The 16,380-nt window shown below is 36.3% G+C and overlaps 1 protein-coding gene across 9 annotated transcripts in view; it reads right to left on the minus strand.

Annotated features, from left to right (window-relative positions):
• The window catches only part of atp11a (ATPase phospholipid transporting 11A), a 63,964-nt gene that overhangs the window by 6,792 nt on the left and 40,792 nt on the right, over positions 1-16,380 (minus strand). For 7 of the 9 annotated variants that reach the window (XM_016253544.1, XM_016253543.1, XM_016253542.1 and 4 more), the window contains exons 16-29: positions 15,981-16,054; positions 14,611-14,714; positions 12,915-13,096; positions 8,977-9,228; positions 8,714-8,894; positions 7,711-7,813; positions 7,428-7,573; positions 7,065-7,124; positions 6,750-6,877; positions 4,731-4,866; positions 4,157-4,180; positions 639-704; positions 442-545; positions 185-350 (exon numbers count right to left, since the gene is read on the minus strand). In XM_016253544.1, the coding sequence (XP_016109030.1) occupies positions 185-350; positions 442-545; positions 639-704; positions 4,157-4,180; positions 4,731-4,866; positions 6,750-6,877; positions 7,065-7,124; positions 7,428-7,573; positions 7,711-7,813; positions 8,714-8,894; positions 8,977-9,228; positions 12,915-13,096; positions 14,611-14,714; positions 15,981-16,054 (1,726 nt within the window). The remainder of the gene's footprint in view (positions 1-184; positions 351-441; positions 546-638; positions 705-4,156; positions 4,181-4,730; positions 4,867-6,749; positions 6,878-7,064; positions 7,125-7,427; positions 7,574-7,710; positions 7,814-8,713; positions 8,895-8,976; positions 9,229-12,914; positions 13,097-14,610; positions 14,715-15,980; positions 16,055-16,380) is intronic. The other 2 variants (XM_016253541.1, XM_016253548.1) reach the window with 1 other exon arrangement.

Genomic DNA, 16,380 nt, shown 5'->3' on the forward strand with positions numbered 1-16,380 from the left:
GAAAATATCCTGAAATCATAGGTTTTTTAAATATTATGTATATAGGCACATAACATTATTTCTTTCAAATAGCTGTCTATTACTGCAATGAAATATAGACACATTTATATAGATATGACATGTGAGCTACTTGTAGCTTTTCATCTCTATGCACATGTAGATAGTGAGCGTTGTGCTGTCGTACCTGTATTCTCTCTGTGGTGGTGGGCCATAGAGCTCTACACAACACTTTCTTTACCACATCAGGCAGCAGACTGACTATAATCAGCAGAATGATACTGAGCCATGCAGGACCGCTGGACAACATCTGCATGAACACATAGTACATCCTCTGATAGTTCAAGAAAGGCCTATAAAGAACAGAAACACAGCAGAGGAATCGTGTTAGATTCAAATGTATTTGATTTAGTGATATTAAGTGTGTAATGGGGCAGGCCGTACCAAATGATGCCTCCCCACAGGAGGGAGAAGATGACATAGAAAAGCAGTGACCCCCATATGACAAAGTGGTTGATCCACGTCCAGTAATGTGTGTCCAGGGCAAGCTAAAGCACGTAGACACAGTGAGAAACGGGAAGATACAGCTGGTGAAGTTGACACCAGTTGGCAACATAACACGTGTGTGTCAGATGCATTACCTTTAGCGTGACCGTGAACACCAGGATGGTGAATACAAGTGTTCCAAAGGTCCAGTTTCCAAACATCTGGAACAGAGGAATATTGAAAAAGGCAAAAAGAGATTGACGCTAATGCATAAATAGCCACTCGAATGAGCACAGCTCACACTCTCATCATGTTAATGCATGTTAAAAACGTATGTGCCATTATTTGTACAATTCAGTAGCACTTGGTAGAAAAAGATTTGTTTGAATTACCCGGTAAAGGTATATAATATATTTATAACAAAAATAATACTTTGTTTTTTTCATGATATGGAAAATACTAGACAATACAAAGAAATATTATATATTCACCTAAATCATGAAAGCCAAAATAACATTTATAATTTCTAGATTTCATTCTTTTATGTAGGAATTTATATTATATATTATTTGTATATATAATATATCATGGGCAGAAAGATTGTAGACCCTATACAATGTAATAAAATAACCTAATAAATTATTAATATACTGTAATTAATTATAATTATATATATATTAAAAATATAATGACTGTTATCAGATGTAATTTATATTTAATATATTATATTTATATAATTAATCAATGCACAAAACATATTTTAGAATCTGCGTTTTTATACTAATGGTTGATTACGCATTTTAATTTCATATGATAGCAGTTTTCCATAACAGTGCATCTAGTTGTATCAGTCACACTGAATAAAACTTGTTCATCATTGCAGAAATTAAAGCAGCATATAAAAATAAACATTGGACACTCATCAAATGTTCCTTTAAAAATCTTTTGAATCTATTGCTTGTGAAAAATTTCTAAGAAATAGTAGCATTATATTATTTTAATGGTGCTGTAAATGAAAGCACTTTTGTGTCATTCCACTTTGTTTTACAGAAATTATTAATGATGTCTGGAGCTCGGTGATGTCATGTGCATTTTATATTTTGTCCATAAAAGCCTCATAAATAAATAGTGAGCTTAGATAGTCCCTTAAAATGTTATAATGGATTCAGTTTTGCAGATTGGCCCAATAAACCTTGGGTGCTGTAAGCTTCTCTGTTTGATTGCGTTTGTATCTTTTGGGAGGATTTGTTCCCTCATTGTTTACAGTCTTGGCAAATGGCTGAATTTAGACACAATGGACTCTCTTCTAGAACCTTCCCCTGTCTGTGGACCGGCCACACTGTTGATGACACTATGCAAAACAACATCAACACTATAAAGAGAGCTCTTTATAAAATCACTGCATATTTACCTTTAAAAACGAATCACAATCAAAGCAGCAGGTCAAAGACTGTATGGCACCAAATGGTTTTAGTGACCAATATAATGATGATGAGTTGCCAGTTTAAAATACAAGGCCACACAATAAATGTCAACAAGTTTGAGGAAAATGCATTAACTTACCTTAATGAGCAATCAAAATGAAATTTAGTGTTAAAAAACAAAAACATGTCAAGGGCAAATGATGTTTAAAGAAGTTGAAAGATTTTTCAAATTGATGAATTTGATATTTCAGCACAGTTTTGCAATTTTATGGTTAATCAGATAATGATTCTTCTGTTAATGATAGGTTTGCCACTTTCCACAAATAGAGAAAAAAACTGTTCTTTTATTTCTTAACAATAAAAAATGATAATTTAGATTAAATCATTTTAAAGGGGTCATATGATGCAATTTCAAGTTTTCCTTTCTCTTTGGAGTGTTACAAGCCAAGCGGTTCATGAATAGTTAAGATCCGTAAAGTTGCAAAGACTAAAGTCTCAAACCCAAAAAGATATTCTTTATAAAAGTTAAGACTCATCCACGCCCTCCTTTAAACACGCCCCCACATGTCTATGTCACTGTGTGGGAAGATTTGCATAACGCCGCCCAAATGTTCACGCAAAGAAAGAAGGCGTAACTTTATTGTTGCTGCCACCGCCACCAGGGTGTGAAGACGCTGTGTGTTTTGTTGCGAAAGTGAAAATACTTTGTTTGGCCTTCCAAAAGAGGACACGACTAGAACTCTGTGGTTAAGTTGTATTTACAACAATGTTCCAGAACACTTCCAACCCAAATATCCAGATGTGTGCAGCACATTTTATGGAAGACTGTTTCCTGATCCTGGTAGAGTAGACTACAATGCCGGCTGTTCTGACTCCCAGCCTGTAAATACGTTTTCATATTTAAAGAATTTGCCACTGACGATTCAAACGCGAGTTTTGAGCAGTGTAGAGTAGCGCTTGTTGTTTGTTGTTTCTCCGATCACAAATGCAGACATGGTTTGTAAAAAGACAGTATAAGTCATTATAATCCGTAATTATGTCCCCACTCGATGCAACAAATGCCTCATTTATAATGGGTTTTACTGGTTTTGTCTTGTCGCGCCGGGACACAGCATGGTAGGGGCGTAACATTTCCGTCACACGCTTGAGGTATTCGGCCTATCACAACGCACTGGATAGCTGGCCAATCACAGCACACCTCGCTTTTCAGACCGATGAGCTTTGTAAAAATTGACGCTTTTCAGAAAGGCGTGGCATAGAGGAGAAACAATAATGTACAGTATGTGGAAAATAATGTGTTTTTTTAACCTTAAACTGCATAAACACATTTCATTACACCAAATACACCAAATAATGTTATTTTTAGCAGCATCATATGACCCCTTTAAAATATTTTTTTAAATAAAATATTTATTTATTTTTTGTTACTTGCAGTAAAGACATTATTAAATACATTATTTGTACATATAATGTATTACAAGAAGAAAGAGAGACCCTATGCAATGCAATAAATGTACTTAAGAGATTATTAATATATTTAATCTATACAATTATGTAATTATTAATAAAATGTATACACAAAACATCAGGTTTTTGTATCTTTTTTAGCAATAAATAAATAACTAATTAGTATGATAAAAATAATAACAACCATGATATAATAATTATTTATATTAAATATAAAAAAACATTAGTTTCTCCTTTTTTCATACAACTACTTACAATAAAGACATTAAGGGCCAGATTTACTATCAGCTTGCGTCAGCTCAAACCCTCATTTGGCGTTAAAAAACTACTGTCAGGATTTAGACACGCAGCGGGAAATTAGCACTGAAAAGACGTGGACGCACTTTCATTTGCCCTTGCAGTGAGTCATGAGAGGATGGATGTGTATCCTACAAGCCGTTGAGGATGAGTATGACAACACCCCTCCAAATCGGGGGATTGCAAAAAACACAGTCGCAACGTGACACACGGGACGGACACAAACTCCTACTCGATCACAAGATGATAGACAGAGGAAGATGAACGGGGGGATTGCTACTCTATACCTACAGTGGCTGGTCCTCGGTACAGGGGACACTGGGATGCCGTAAGTGACTGTTTGAGAGCTACGATGGCAGTGAACGGTTAGTGTTAGCAGACACTATGTGAGTGGGAGTGGCTTTAGGGTGAGGGGAGGGGTTGAGGAGGGTAACAGTAAAACTAAAACTAAAAATAGGATGAGAAACAGATAGGGACAGGCTTACCATCTGTGTGTTGGTGGCCATTAGCTGAGGAAAGGAAGAGAAGCAGAAAAGAAAAGAAAGGCAAAAGGGGGGTAGGTAAAAGGAGGAAAAGAGATAGAGAAAGAGAAGAAAACGAAAGAGAGGGAGGGGACAGGGAGCAAGAAAGTAAAGAAAAAATTAGGATGTTATAACTGAAAGTAAATCAAACAGGTAAAAAAGCAATCCAAAAAGGTTACTATGATTTAACTTAATGGCACAGAGAAAGATGTCTGGTCTGACTGATTAACCAGCATGCTTTGTGTCGCATAAATGAATGGGGAAGCACCTGTAATGACTTCAAACATACGCAAAGGAGGACAGACAAAAGTCTGCAAGCTGGATCAAGACCGCAGTTAAACCACAAGTTTGTACATTACAAACCACAAAATAACTCACTCAACAAGCATCGGCCACCCATTCAATCTGTATGCGACTGCTTTATTTGACTGAGAAAAACAATGAGCTCAAGAAATAAAAACGGCTGGTTAAGTTGATTAAATAAAACACACAGAAAAATGTGAAAACGAAATCATGGTTTAGACAGCGACTGCGTTACCTGTCCGTTGCTGGTGAAGGTTGTGTTGTCGAAAAGGAAGAAAGCACCAAAGAAGAAGACCACGGCATCAAAAATTCCCAGAAATGTCCAGTAGATGAAGGTGGGCCATCTCAGGAGGGAATTCTTGGCAATATCTCTGTAAAAAGAAAGATATTGAAAATGAAAATATAAAGATAAATCGCATATCGTTTGCAAAACCACACTGTATTGTAAATGTTACACTTTACAGACCTTTAACAATGTACATTTAACATACAAGTGCATGCAATACATTATAAGCAACACATTTCTAAATCATGTATAGGGTTATTATAAAAAAAAACTATTAAAAATATTGTTCATTGAAATAAAGCTAAAATAAATTACAAATATTAGATGAAAAACAATTAGAAATGCTGCTTTGGCAAATAACTTAAATTTATGTTAAAGCATTAAAATTACAAAATGGAAATTAATAATATCTAAAACTGAACTAAAAATAAACTGAACCTAGTGTAATATTAAAAAAAAAGAAGAAGGAAAATATAGGAAAAATGGGGAGAATATAAAAAGTATCTTTAATCTCACATGTTTCTGCTTGACACAATGAGATTAAATGAAGAACCAATGGAAAATCTACATTAATTAATTTAGCATTTTGCTGAAGTTTCTGCTTCTAAAATTAATAAACTCACATGCCACTTTTAGAGTTTCAGAAGAGATCTCAGGAATATCTCAAACTGAGCTCAGGTTTTGTAGTCTTTTATAGTATTGTTGGTATAAATGTATACCAAATGAAGTGCAACCGATACTAAACTGAAAAGCAAAGGAGCAGTCAAACATTTCATTGTAAGATGATATTGTTATTTTTGAGCGCTCTATGAAAACTCAGTTTAGTCTCAAACCACACTTGAGTTTGGATGGATCATTTCAAATGAAAGTGAAATTGGGGTCAGAAAAAAATAAGCATCACTTCTGCTGTGCTGTCCATTCTTACTTTAAAAACATATAGAAAAATTAAAAAGTATATATCAGATCAGCACTTTTTCTAGTGAGAATGTCCTTGATGGCTACAAGTGCCACACTGTGTGTCAGTAAATGAACACTGTATATATTGAACAAGCAATGCAGAGGAATAAGATTGAAAAAAAAAATGCAGTGTCAGGACATTTGGTGATAAAATGTAGAGCAGTTCTAACGGTATTTCTGCCCAGTGTAGTGTGTAAATTGAGTTTAGTGCAAGGGTCTGTGCAGATATGTTTGCCAAAGGCTGATGGAACTGTCCAATTATAGCAGCCTCATATTTGGAAGCAGCGTGTTCATGTGATTAAGTGAAAAAACCTGGAGGCTCACAATCAGAAAGAACATTTTATAAAGGGGAAAATATAGAGAGTGAGATTGGGCTACATCAGGCGGTTCATTAGATACAAAAATGATGCAAGGAAAATAAAAGTTTTCAAAAATCCAGATTATTTTAATTTTAATTTTAATTGAATCAGCATACTAAATGGTCCCTGAATGGGCCAGTGCTGTGCTGTCACTATGACTTGCATTAGTTGAATATGTATATGCGTTTTAATTAAAGTGGGAAAAGCAAAATAAATATATAATTAAATAAAAACACTATTACTTAAGTATTTCAAAAGTGCTTTATGAATATGCTATGAAGTCTCAGGGACAACAAATCTCAGGATAAGAAATAATGAGTGTTTTGAGTCTCAGCGAACCAACAGCCATGCAAAAAGGAGGCCAAGGTGAGTATAAATAGCCAGTGTGTAGACAGGGATTTATCAGTAGGTCTCACAGAGGGACCCAGAAATAGAATAGTGAACAGATAAACGTGATGACACATACCACACGTCACGTATCAGCCAATAAAACAACTTCAACTCAAACCTAACTCCATACTGGTTTTCCATTTTGGGTGAATTGTTCTCATTGTTTAAACCTATGCTTTAAGTTTAAAGTATAATTATCGCATCACATTTAGACCATAGGTGTAGATAAGGGGGATGTTAGTGAAACCCAAACGTTCCTCACCTGTAGAGAGTAGGGTCCCGTTTGAGGATGTCTATGTTGATGTGCTGCTCCATCAGACTGTAGAGGAGGATGGGTAATGAGGTGAAGCTGATATTGTACAGGGTCAGGTATGCCGTGTCATACAGTGGCTGCAGAGGGACGAAAACAATTAAACCAATTTGCTATAGTTGCTGCAAATCAACAGTTAAGTTCAGTGTAAGCACAGAAGATAAATAACTACATGCACTTTCACATTCCACATGTCAATTTCAACATCTATTTCAAATGTAGTCTAATAGAGATAGACCTTTAAGACACTTTGAGGTATGCATTTACCTGCTGAGAGAAGCCACAGAAGAACTGATAGAGAAACTGAGGGAAGATGAAGCACACATTCTGTGGAGAGAAAACAGACCCTCAGTACCTGATGTGCTCAAACCTTTAGGGGGATTGCGTGTGTGTGAATTCTGTTTGCTATAAATAGCGCTGCATTAAAGCTGCATTTTCAACAAGATTGTTCAGTGGTTTAGTCAGAACTCCTGGGAAAAAGTAGCATCCACACATATTAAGCACATTTTTTTCCAGTGTTTACAACCGCAGGCAATGTTGTTTGTGTTGTGTCAGCTAGCAATCAGCTATTTTGCTTGATATGATCTTATTTATTTTGTGTGTCTACACATTTTGTTTGTTTGAGTTCACCTTATAGAAGAAGTACTGGACCAGCTCAGCGATCCTGATGTAGTAGTAGTGTCCGTGAACCAGCAGCATCTTCTTCAGGTGTTTGAACTTGGTAATTGCATAGTCGCTGTTACGGGCCGCCTGACGCCCCTCTTTACCCATGATCCCTAGAGGCAGAAAAAACAGTCAATAGGCATGCAAGATATTGCTGATAGTTGTTAAACAGAAGCCTATCAGAGATGTACTTTCTGGAGAAAGGATAACTTCTAAAATGATTTGTTTTTGTATGCGAGCATGAAATCACCTATGCCCACGTGAGCTTCCAGAATCATGCTGACATCATTGGCTCCGTCCCCGATGGCCAGCGTGATGGGGTGTTCTTTTGATGCTTTTATCAGCTTAACAATCTGAAAGAACAGTTTCATTTCTGAGAGATTAGATTATTAATCAGGGTTTTTGGCTGCTCATGTGACTGAGGCGATGGGATCATATCAATCCTTTCTCAGACGAAGTGACTATTTGATTTGGATTTTACTATTCGTTTCACATCAATAATTGTCTTGTAATGCTGTGACTTCTCTCACTTCTTGACTTTACAGTCTCTGTTTTCCCAGCAGCCCCAGAGAGTGACTGACAGGTTTAGCGTGCAGTAAATGAGAACGAGAAAGAGTCTCTTTTGATTGCGCCGTGTAATTCACAAGCTGAGAGATTACAATAAGGGAATGAGGACAAACGTTCTCTGGCAGGTGGCTGTGTTTGTGTGAGTCAGGTTTTATCATCACTGTGGGGACTAAATGTCCCCAAATAGACACCAAGACCTTTAGTCACCCTGAGTCAATGGAACCCACAAGGAAAATGGCTTAATACACAAAATATATAAGAAATATTTTTTATTCAGCAAGGATGCATTTAAGTGATCAAACGTGACAGTAAAGACTTTTACATTGCAACAAAAACATGTTTAAAATATATGCTGCTCTTTTAAGCTTTTAAAAAATAGAACTGTGATAATAATAAGAAATGTTTCTTGAGCACCAAATCAGCAAGACTGAAGACTGGATTAATCGCTGCTGAAAATTCAGCTTTGCCATCACAGGAATAAATTAATTAAATAAAAAAATGTGTTAAAAATATAATAAATTTTTTTGGTTGATTTTATTAAATTAAAAAAACTGTATACTATTTTACACATTATACAATATTACTGTTTTTCCTGTATTTCAAAACACTTCATTCAAAAACCTTACCTCTTACCCCTATCATTTGAATGTTAGTGCATACTCTTTGAGACTGAAGTGCTGTAGTACCTGTGCTTTTTGTAAGGGTGCCATGCGACAGCAGAGAACAGCACTGCAGTTCCTGCAGATTTCCAAGAAAATCTCCTTATAGTTCCCTCCGTTGCTGGTTCCTTCCTGTGTTGGCTTCAGAACAGCTGACAGTGTCGCCCCATCGATTATCAGACCATAGTCTTGGCAATCACCTGAGAGCCTGTGGGGATCATTGTATGTGTGAAGGTGTCTGCTTGTGTGAGCATCTATGTGAGCACGTAAATGTATTCTACTGTACCTACCCTGAGAAAGTGTCCCTGGTCATGCTGCCATGCTGTCTCAGGACAGTTCTGCTCAGATCGAACAGGACGTCGTGGAGACTCTGCTCCTCTGTCCGCTTGGTTGTCAGTTCCAGGATTTGTGTATTGCGATGGAACAACCTGCTAGCATAGCATGTGGCTGCTGCCGTCTCCATTTTGTCCCCTGTGAGGACCCAAACCTTCATACCAGCCTTGTGCAGGGACTCAATGGTGTCGGCTGCTTTATCCTGCAGCCTGAAACATAAAATGACAACCAAGATGATTTTAAAAGCAGTCAATGTACAAATTTAACACAATGTCGATATAATGAGCCAGTTGGGGTGCCTATTTACCACCGAATCGTCACTTAACTAATGACCAATCCGACCTTAGCAAATGTTGACAATCGCCATATTACCTTTCTTATGTACGTTTATGGAAGTCCTGAGTGTTTGGATAGTTTTAAATGCAATTTTAAATAAACTTTCAGTTTGCAACGGTTTTAATCACATTCCTGTGTAATTTAATGTTTTACACTATCTAAGTGTATCTTAGATCTCTCTAACTAAGTTTGAAGCTAACTATCTAAGTTTGAAGTTAACATGTCACACTCTGACATAAACAGTAGCCAAAGAACAACATCAAATATACAAAGTGACAATTAAGCAGTTATTGCTTTGACATCCCAATTGTCTCAATTGTATAGTAGCAGCAGAAAGATTTGGCATAGTATATAGCAATCCTGTGTGCTTTATTCTTTGCGCAGTGCTGGAGTGAAAGTTAATGGACAGTGCTCTGCATGGCTCGGTGGCACGGAGGTCTTCTACTGCAGTGTGATGTCTCAGCCCACTTCACTCAGTAATTAAGCAGCCCAGCAGTCAGGATTCACAGTGTCACCGCTGCCAGAAAATTAAGACTCCACCCCCCACTGCACCTCACTCACAGCCCAGCCACGCAGGAAGTGACATTCTCACAAAGACTCCCGGGAAGAAACCACAAGACGTTCAACTACACTACCTATTAAACATTCTAATAACATGAATTGCATTTCACTTAACAACATTCTATTGAAGCTAAACAAATTCCCCAAGTTAAGCAACATTCTATTTGAGTCATAACATTCCTTCTGACTTCCCCAACATCCTATTTGGCTCGTATTTTAAAATCTTGGCGTAAAGTTGACACAAAATCTGATTTTATGTTATATGCTTCCTTAAATACACTTTCCTGGCCTTCTTGTGCAAGATTAATGTGCTTTATTTTAAAAAAAAATCCACCATCTTCATGATAACATGCTCTGTCTCTAAAATGACTTTTCTTTGCAAATGATGTCACCTAGGCCAAGGGGGCGGGAAAACTAATGTAAGTATTTTAAAATCTTGGCTTAAAGTTGACACAAAATCAGATTTTATGTTATATGCTTCCTTAAATACACTTTCCTGGCCTTCTTGTGCAAGATTAATGTGCTTTATTTAAAAAAAAAAATCCACCGTCTTCATGATAACATGCTCTGTCTCTAAAATGACTTTTCTTTGCAAATGATGTCACCTAGGCCAAGGGGGCGGGAAAACTAATGTAACCCATTAGCCAAATAGCTATTTAAGGCATTGTATTAGGCTGCTGTTAGTGAATGCAGCCTCCCTAAAATCTTGGCAACAGTTAACACTAGTTTAACAGTAATTTAATGCTGAATAACCTTAATGTAACATTGATTATATCCTCTCTACAATCCACTGCAGTCTTGCATTCAAGTCAGGCTCTATTCTGCTATAGAGCACCCACTTTTCTCTATGAAATAAAATTCCCAATAGCTAAAAATAATGTCCCACCCTTCTTTTTTTACTTGTTGAATATCATGTTGCACTCAGAAACACAACCCTAAAGGGCGCAGTGACATTTACAGAATTTTTTTGGGTGAAGTCCAGTCACCACATTAACACAGATTTCGCAACGGGTTTAAGTCGGTCATGTGAATATACGGATTATATCCTCTCTACAATCCACTGCAGTCTTGCATTCAAGTCAGGCTCTATTCTGCTATAGAGCACCCACTTTTCTCTATGAAATAAAATTCCCAATAGCTAAAAATAATGTCCCACCCTTCTTTTTTTGAATATCATGTTGCACTCAGAAACACAACCCTAAAGGGCGCAGTGACATTTACAGAATTTTTTTGGGTGAAGTCCAGTCACCACATTAACACAGATTTCGCAACGGGTTTAAGTCGGTCATGTGAATATACTGCATTGACCAACATAAAGCTGCTTGATTTGAATGTGACTTCTGTGTGAGCTGTGCATCATACATTGCTACACAACTGATGACAGACAATGGACCTTTTAGCCCACAAAAATGTAACTACATTTATAGAAGTAAAATCTGTTGCCATTGCCATGTCGACTTGAGTGTTTCAGGGATTTTATAAAAACAAAAACATTACAAATAGTTAACGCTGCCCCTTATCAAATTAGCTTCCTGTATATTTGACTATAACACATGATCTTGAGTGACCTCTTGAAACTGCCTACAGGGCACTGATTGCATCTAATCAACACAGCCTGACAAAATAAGTTCCCCTCCAGTAATCACTATTTGTTTGCTCTGTCATATTCATTAAGGTGGCCAACATGGATTGATGTGTTTATTTATAACGTTGGGTTGGATGGCGTCCATAAGTGCATAAGCCAAAACAGTAGTTCATCAGAACCGTGTCTGCCGGCCCCCAATTGATTCAAGAGGGGGTCTAATTACATTAGCTGCTCATTATCAGGACACTGGAGCCTAACGGATGGACTCTATTGATTGCCTGTGCAATTAACGTTAACTCATGCTGGTTCTGTCAGGGCCGCAGGTGCTCACGTGAGCTTCAAACAGACGCTGGGCCTGTAACTCTTCCATCCAGTTGTAGGGCCGATCGGAACCTTGGCATTCAGCCAGTTAACAATCTAATATTGCTAATGTACATCCATTCTCCATTTCAGTTCAGGGAAATGCACCTTGTTTATTTAGGCGAATGCATAATGCAATTTATGGAAAACATAAGTTATTATTAACATGCTGATTTTTTTACAGCAATATGCAACTTGGAAAGCAATATCGGACTTGCTCAGAAATGTATCGGACATCATGGTTCCATTTTTTGACACTATGGATTTTTTGATGGCGTAGTTGGCAGGAGCGAGAGTGAATGAGGCCCTTACTGAATGGTAATCTACATATTCACAAATTAATGATTTTAAGTGACACTACCATAACAAAAAACCTGAAAAAATGAACAGTGTTTCCCTGATTCTCTATAGTCACTCCTGTGTAGCTACAAACTTGTAAATTGCTGGGAATGTACTGCAAGTCTTAGACTGTAATAAAACAATAAAATTCAACACTCTTTGATGTTTTTGGAACATACTCAAATCACCATGCATAACAATACTAAAATATTTCGCTCAAGTTATTCACACATATTTTGTAAAAAAAAAAAAAAAAAAAAAAAATTGTTACATAAAAAACGTCTCATATCATGCTGGACAACAATAGCATTTTCTTCAATTACATTTTTTTGCTCAAATTATTATTCATATATCATTTGTTTAAAAAAAACTAAACAAATCATGCTGGATAACAATAAGAATTTTTAAGTTTTAAGTTTTAAGTTTTTCCTATTTCCACTGTTGGTCTCAGACATCTTGATCACACTGTCTCTACTGTACCTTTAAGTGGTAGAGTTATTTGCATTTGCGCTCTGAATTTGACAAAGGAATACTGAACATGAAATGGTTTGGATTCCACTCTGTTAGCTTCTTCTAAGTTCTCAACTTTGAAATCGAAAGTTTGATTCACTTCAGTACAGGAATTTTTAAACAAGTCAATCAAACCTAGATGGTATTTGTGGTATTTGGTAAATGTTAATCAGATTGACTGTGAGTCAGGAGGCAGTGATTCACCTATCTTCCACAGCCGTGGCTCCCAGCAGGATGAAATCCTTTTCGATGACATCATAAGCTTCAGCCAGTTTCTTGTCCCGCTCATGCAGAGCTAGTTTAGCGCTGTTGAGGAGACGGCACGTTTCCTCATACTCCTCATGAGTCAGCTTCTTATAAGCAACACAAAGAGTCCGTAAGCCCTCCTACAGCAGAAAGATTTGAAACAAAAGTGTCAGCGTAGTCTGCCAGGTCCATTCATTTACAAAAAGAGCCTAAATTCAACTCCAGAATTCATTCTTTTTTCTAAAAACAGCATTAATCTTGGACATAAATATAGGTTTAACTAAGAATAAGCATAATATAAAGGAAAGAACAATACCGTTGCTAAGAAAAATGAAAATGTTAGCATTATTTATATTTACTCACCCTTGTATAGTTCCAAACCTGTGACTTACTTTCTTCTGTGGTACAACAAATGGAGATATTTTAAAGAATGCTCACGCTGCTCTATTCAATAGAATGAATCATGTGGTGACCACAGGCTGCCAAGCTCCTAAAAAGTATGGAAGCTTATTTCCACCGCCACACGGAATAACAAAAAAGGTAACTGTGACTCAAAATTGAGTTTTTATCTTGTAATTGTGAGCTAACATCTCGCAATTTTAAGGAAAAAAAAACAACAACAGAGAGATAAAAAGTTGTTGTTATTGTGAGATAAAAAGATTTTAAAATTTCTTTTTATTCTGTCGTGGAAATAGGTTTCCATAAAAGCCTGTATGACTTAAACAATACATCCCATTTCAAATGTTACGTTTTATGCACTCAAATGTTATTTTTATGGGGACATCTTTGTCTTATTAGATCTTATTTTGCTGTATGCAAAAGAGCAGTGTGAACATTTTGCAAAACGTCTCATTTTGTGTTCCACGTAAAAAAGAAAGACATACTGGTTTAGAACGGCATGGGGGTGAGTAAATAATAACACAATTATTATTTGTTGGTGAGCTATACCTTTGAAATGTAGATTAATAAATAACAAAAATGCTCTAGTAGAAAAGTTTCCATTATCACTATTAATAAAACACTACTGTTCTGCAGACAGTCTTGAAAACAAAGATTCAATTCTGTCTGTCTCTACAGAAACTTTTTCACTATGGCTACCAAAATCATGAATCAGCATAGACACCAGTGCAACCAAACCCCTTTCTAAAGTGATGTCATTCCTGACCCAGATCTGTGAGTAAAACATAGAGCTGTGTTAAGATCCATTCCTCATGCCTGGGACCATAATTATATTCTTTTTCTGCAAATGACTCCATATATTTGTCAAGTTGAAGATCATTATATTCATTAGATTATCAAGAGCAAAAAGTACAAATGACTTCTGGGTCCTACAGATACATTAAACTAATAATGGTTGTTTCTAATACTCATCCCTCTTATGAAAGCTAATGAGATCAGTGTTGGGCCGCAGTGTGAGAACACATAAATAGAAAGACAATAGACACATTGTCTTTGCTCCGTTTGATTTTCAGTGATGTTTAGGTACTCTTTCAGCTCTCTTTGAGGATGACGTTCATGCTAAACAAAAGTTGCACAAGCAAACACATATGAGAGGAGCTTTTTTCCATCAAGATCTAGGAAGGAGCTTTTGTGGCTTATAAATAGCTCTGCTAAAATAAGAAAGAAGATGAAGATGTTTCAGATTTCTGCTCACCACAGCGTTGTGCTCTACTCGCGCTCTGACCTGCTCCACCTTTCCAGAAACCACCCGTGGAAAAATAGAAGAATCCGCACCTTTACAGAACAAATAGTACTCTCCTAGAACAAACAAACAATTATCAACACAAAGTGTTAAAAGCTACAAGGAAGAAACTGCACAACCACCAGTATGTAATATTTTTCTGTAATTCATGAAATCAAACTAACCTATTTGTCTTTGAGATTTTATATATTTTTTCTGTTCTCCTCTGAAATGCATCATAGTATGATAGTAAAATGGGTCACAAACACTGTTACATGTTGACTTTAAATTAGCACATTAGTTATGCTGTCAGGCTTTCAATGTATTCAAGAATATCCTAATAGCTTTTTACATTAGACCATAAGTTATCAGGGTCAATTGTATGTAAATGAATGTATTCAGGAATCATACAGATGTCTAAATCTTGCTCTCATTTGTATGCTAGTAGCACATTGACCCACTTGCATTAACTGGCGCCTTCATTTGGGCGCACATAGTGACTCAGAGACTTTCAGTGAAATGTGTAACAGTCACTTGCAGTTCCAGAATGAGTGTGCATGTGTGTGTGTTTACTCAGCAATGCTTTGAGGACAAAATTATCCCCAGACATTAGCTAAATCCCTTTGGGGATGTTCTGAGATGGGAAAATCATTCATAAATAAAGTGAATAATTAGGGCTGCCAATCTCTAAAATTGTAATCAATTGATTACATGACATGCAGATTAATCAAATCAATCACAAATAACTGCACATATCAATATTTCCAGAGATCATTCAAGGACATATTATTGTGGCAAAATAAAACATTGGATAGACATGACAATGTTGCCTTATAAGTTCATATATTTGTATTATTTCTATTTCATTAAACAAAACTCAACATCACTAACCTCAATAAATGAATGAATGAATGTCAATTAAAATGAATGAATGAATTAAAAAATTTAATTATTCACATACTGTTCAAAAGGCATGATTAACTGCAGTATTTTTAGCACATTTTAAATACTTAATCGCACAAAATTTAACATGTTAAAATGACAAAAGTTTTCTTTAGGCCAGGAATTAATTACATAGTACATAATTACACATTAATTATGCATAATAATTATAATTAACTGTTTGTTCTCATTTAGATTGCCAAGTAAATATGTGTGTGTGTTTGTGTGTGTGTGCCTATTTAATTTTGAGGATACATTTGTACTCAGAAGTCAGCTGAATCTGACAAAAATCTCCTTTTGGGGGACGTGAAGTAAAAAAAACAAAGAAAACTGTAAAATTATCGAATGTCTCCATTTAGATAAAGTTATGCAAGTAAAAGGTGTGTGTGTGTTCATCCTACCTGAGCTTGATCTTACGATAACACTCATTCTCCTCCTCACTGAATCAAAGTTCAACACCTCCAACAGCTCAAATCTGTTAAGAATAAACACAAAAAGACAATGTTGCAAGTGTTTAGATTCAAAAAGTTAACAGATCTACTATTACTAACTAATTACATTTATGTACACATGAATCAGTGGAATATGTAACATTGACTGAGTCCTTTGGGATATATCTTTATCACAGACAGAGTTTTTATGTGAATGCGATTCGTGCTGACCCTTGTGTTCTCAGCTGTAGGACAGTGTGTAGCTGCACTAATTATGGCTGGTCCTTGTCCTTCAAGGACACACACACACACACACACACACACACACACACACACACACACACACACACACACACACACACACACACAC

Source organism: Sinocyclocheilus grahami, unplaced genomic scaffold, assembly GCF_001515645.1.
Source record: "Sinocyclocheilus grahami isolate Dianchi unplaced genomic scaffold, SAMN03320097.WGS_v1.1 scaffold1188.1, whole genome shotgun sequence".
Taxonomy (NCBI): Eukaryota; Metazoa; Chordata; class Actinopteri; order Cypriniformes; family Cyprinidae; genus Sinocyclocheilus; species Sinocyclocheilus grahami.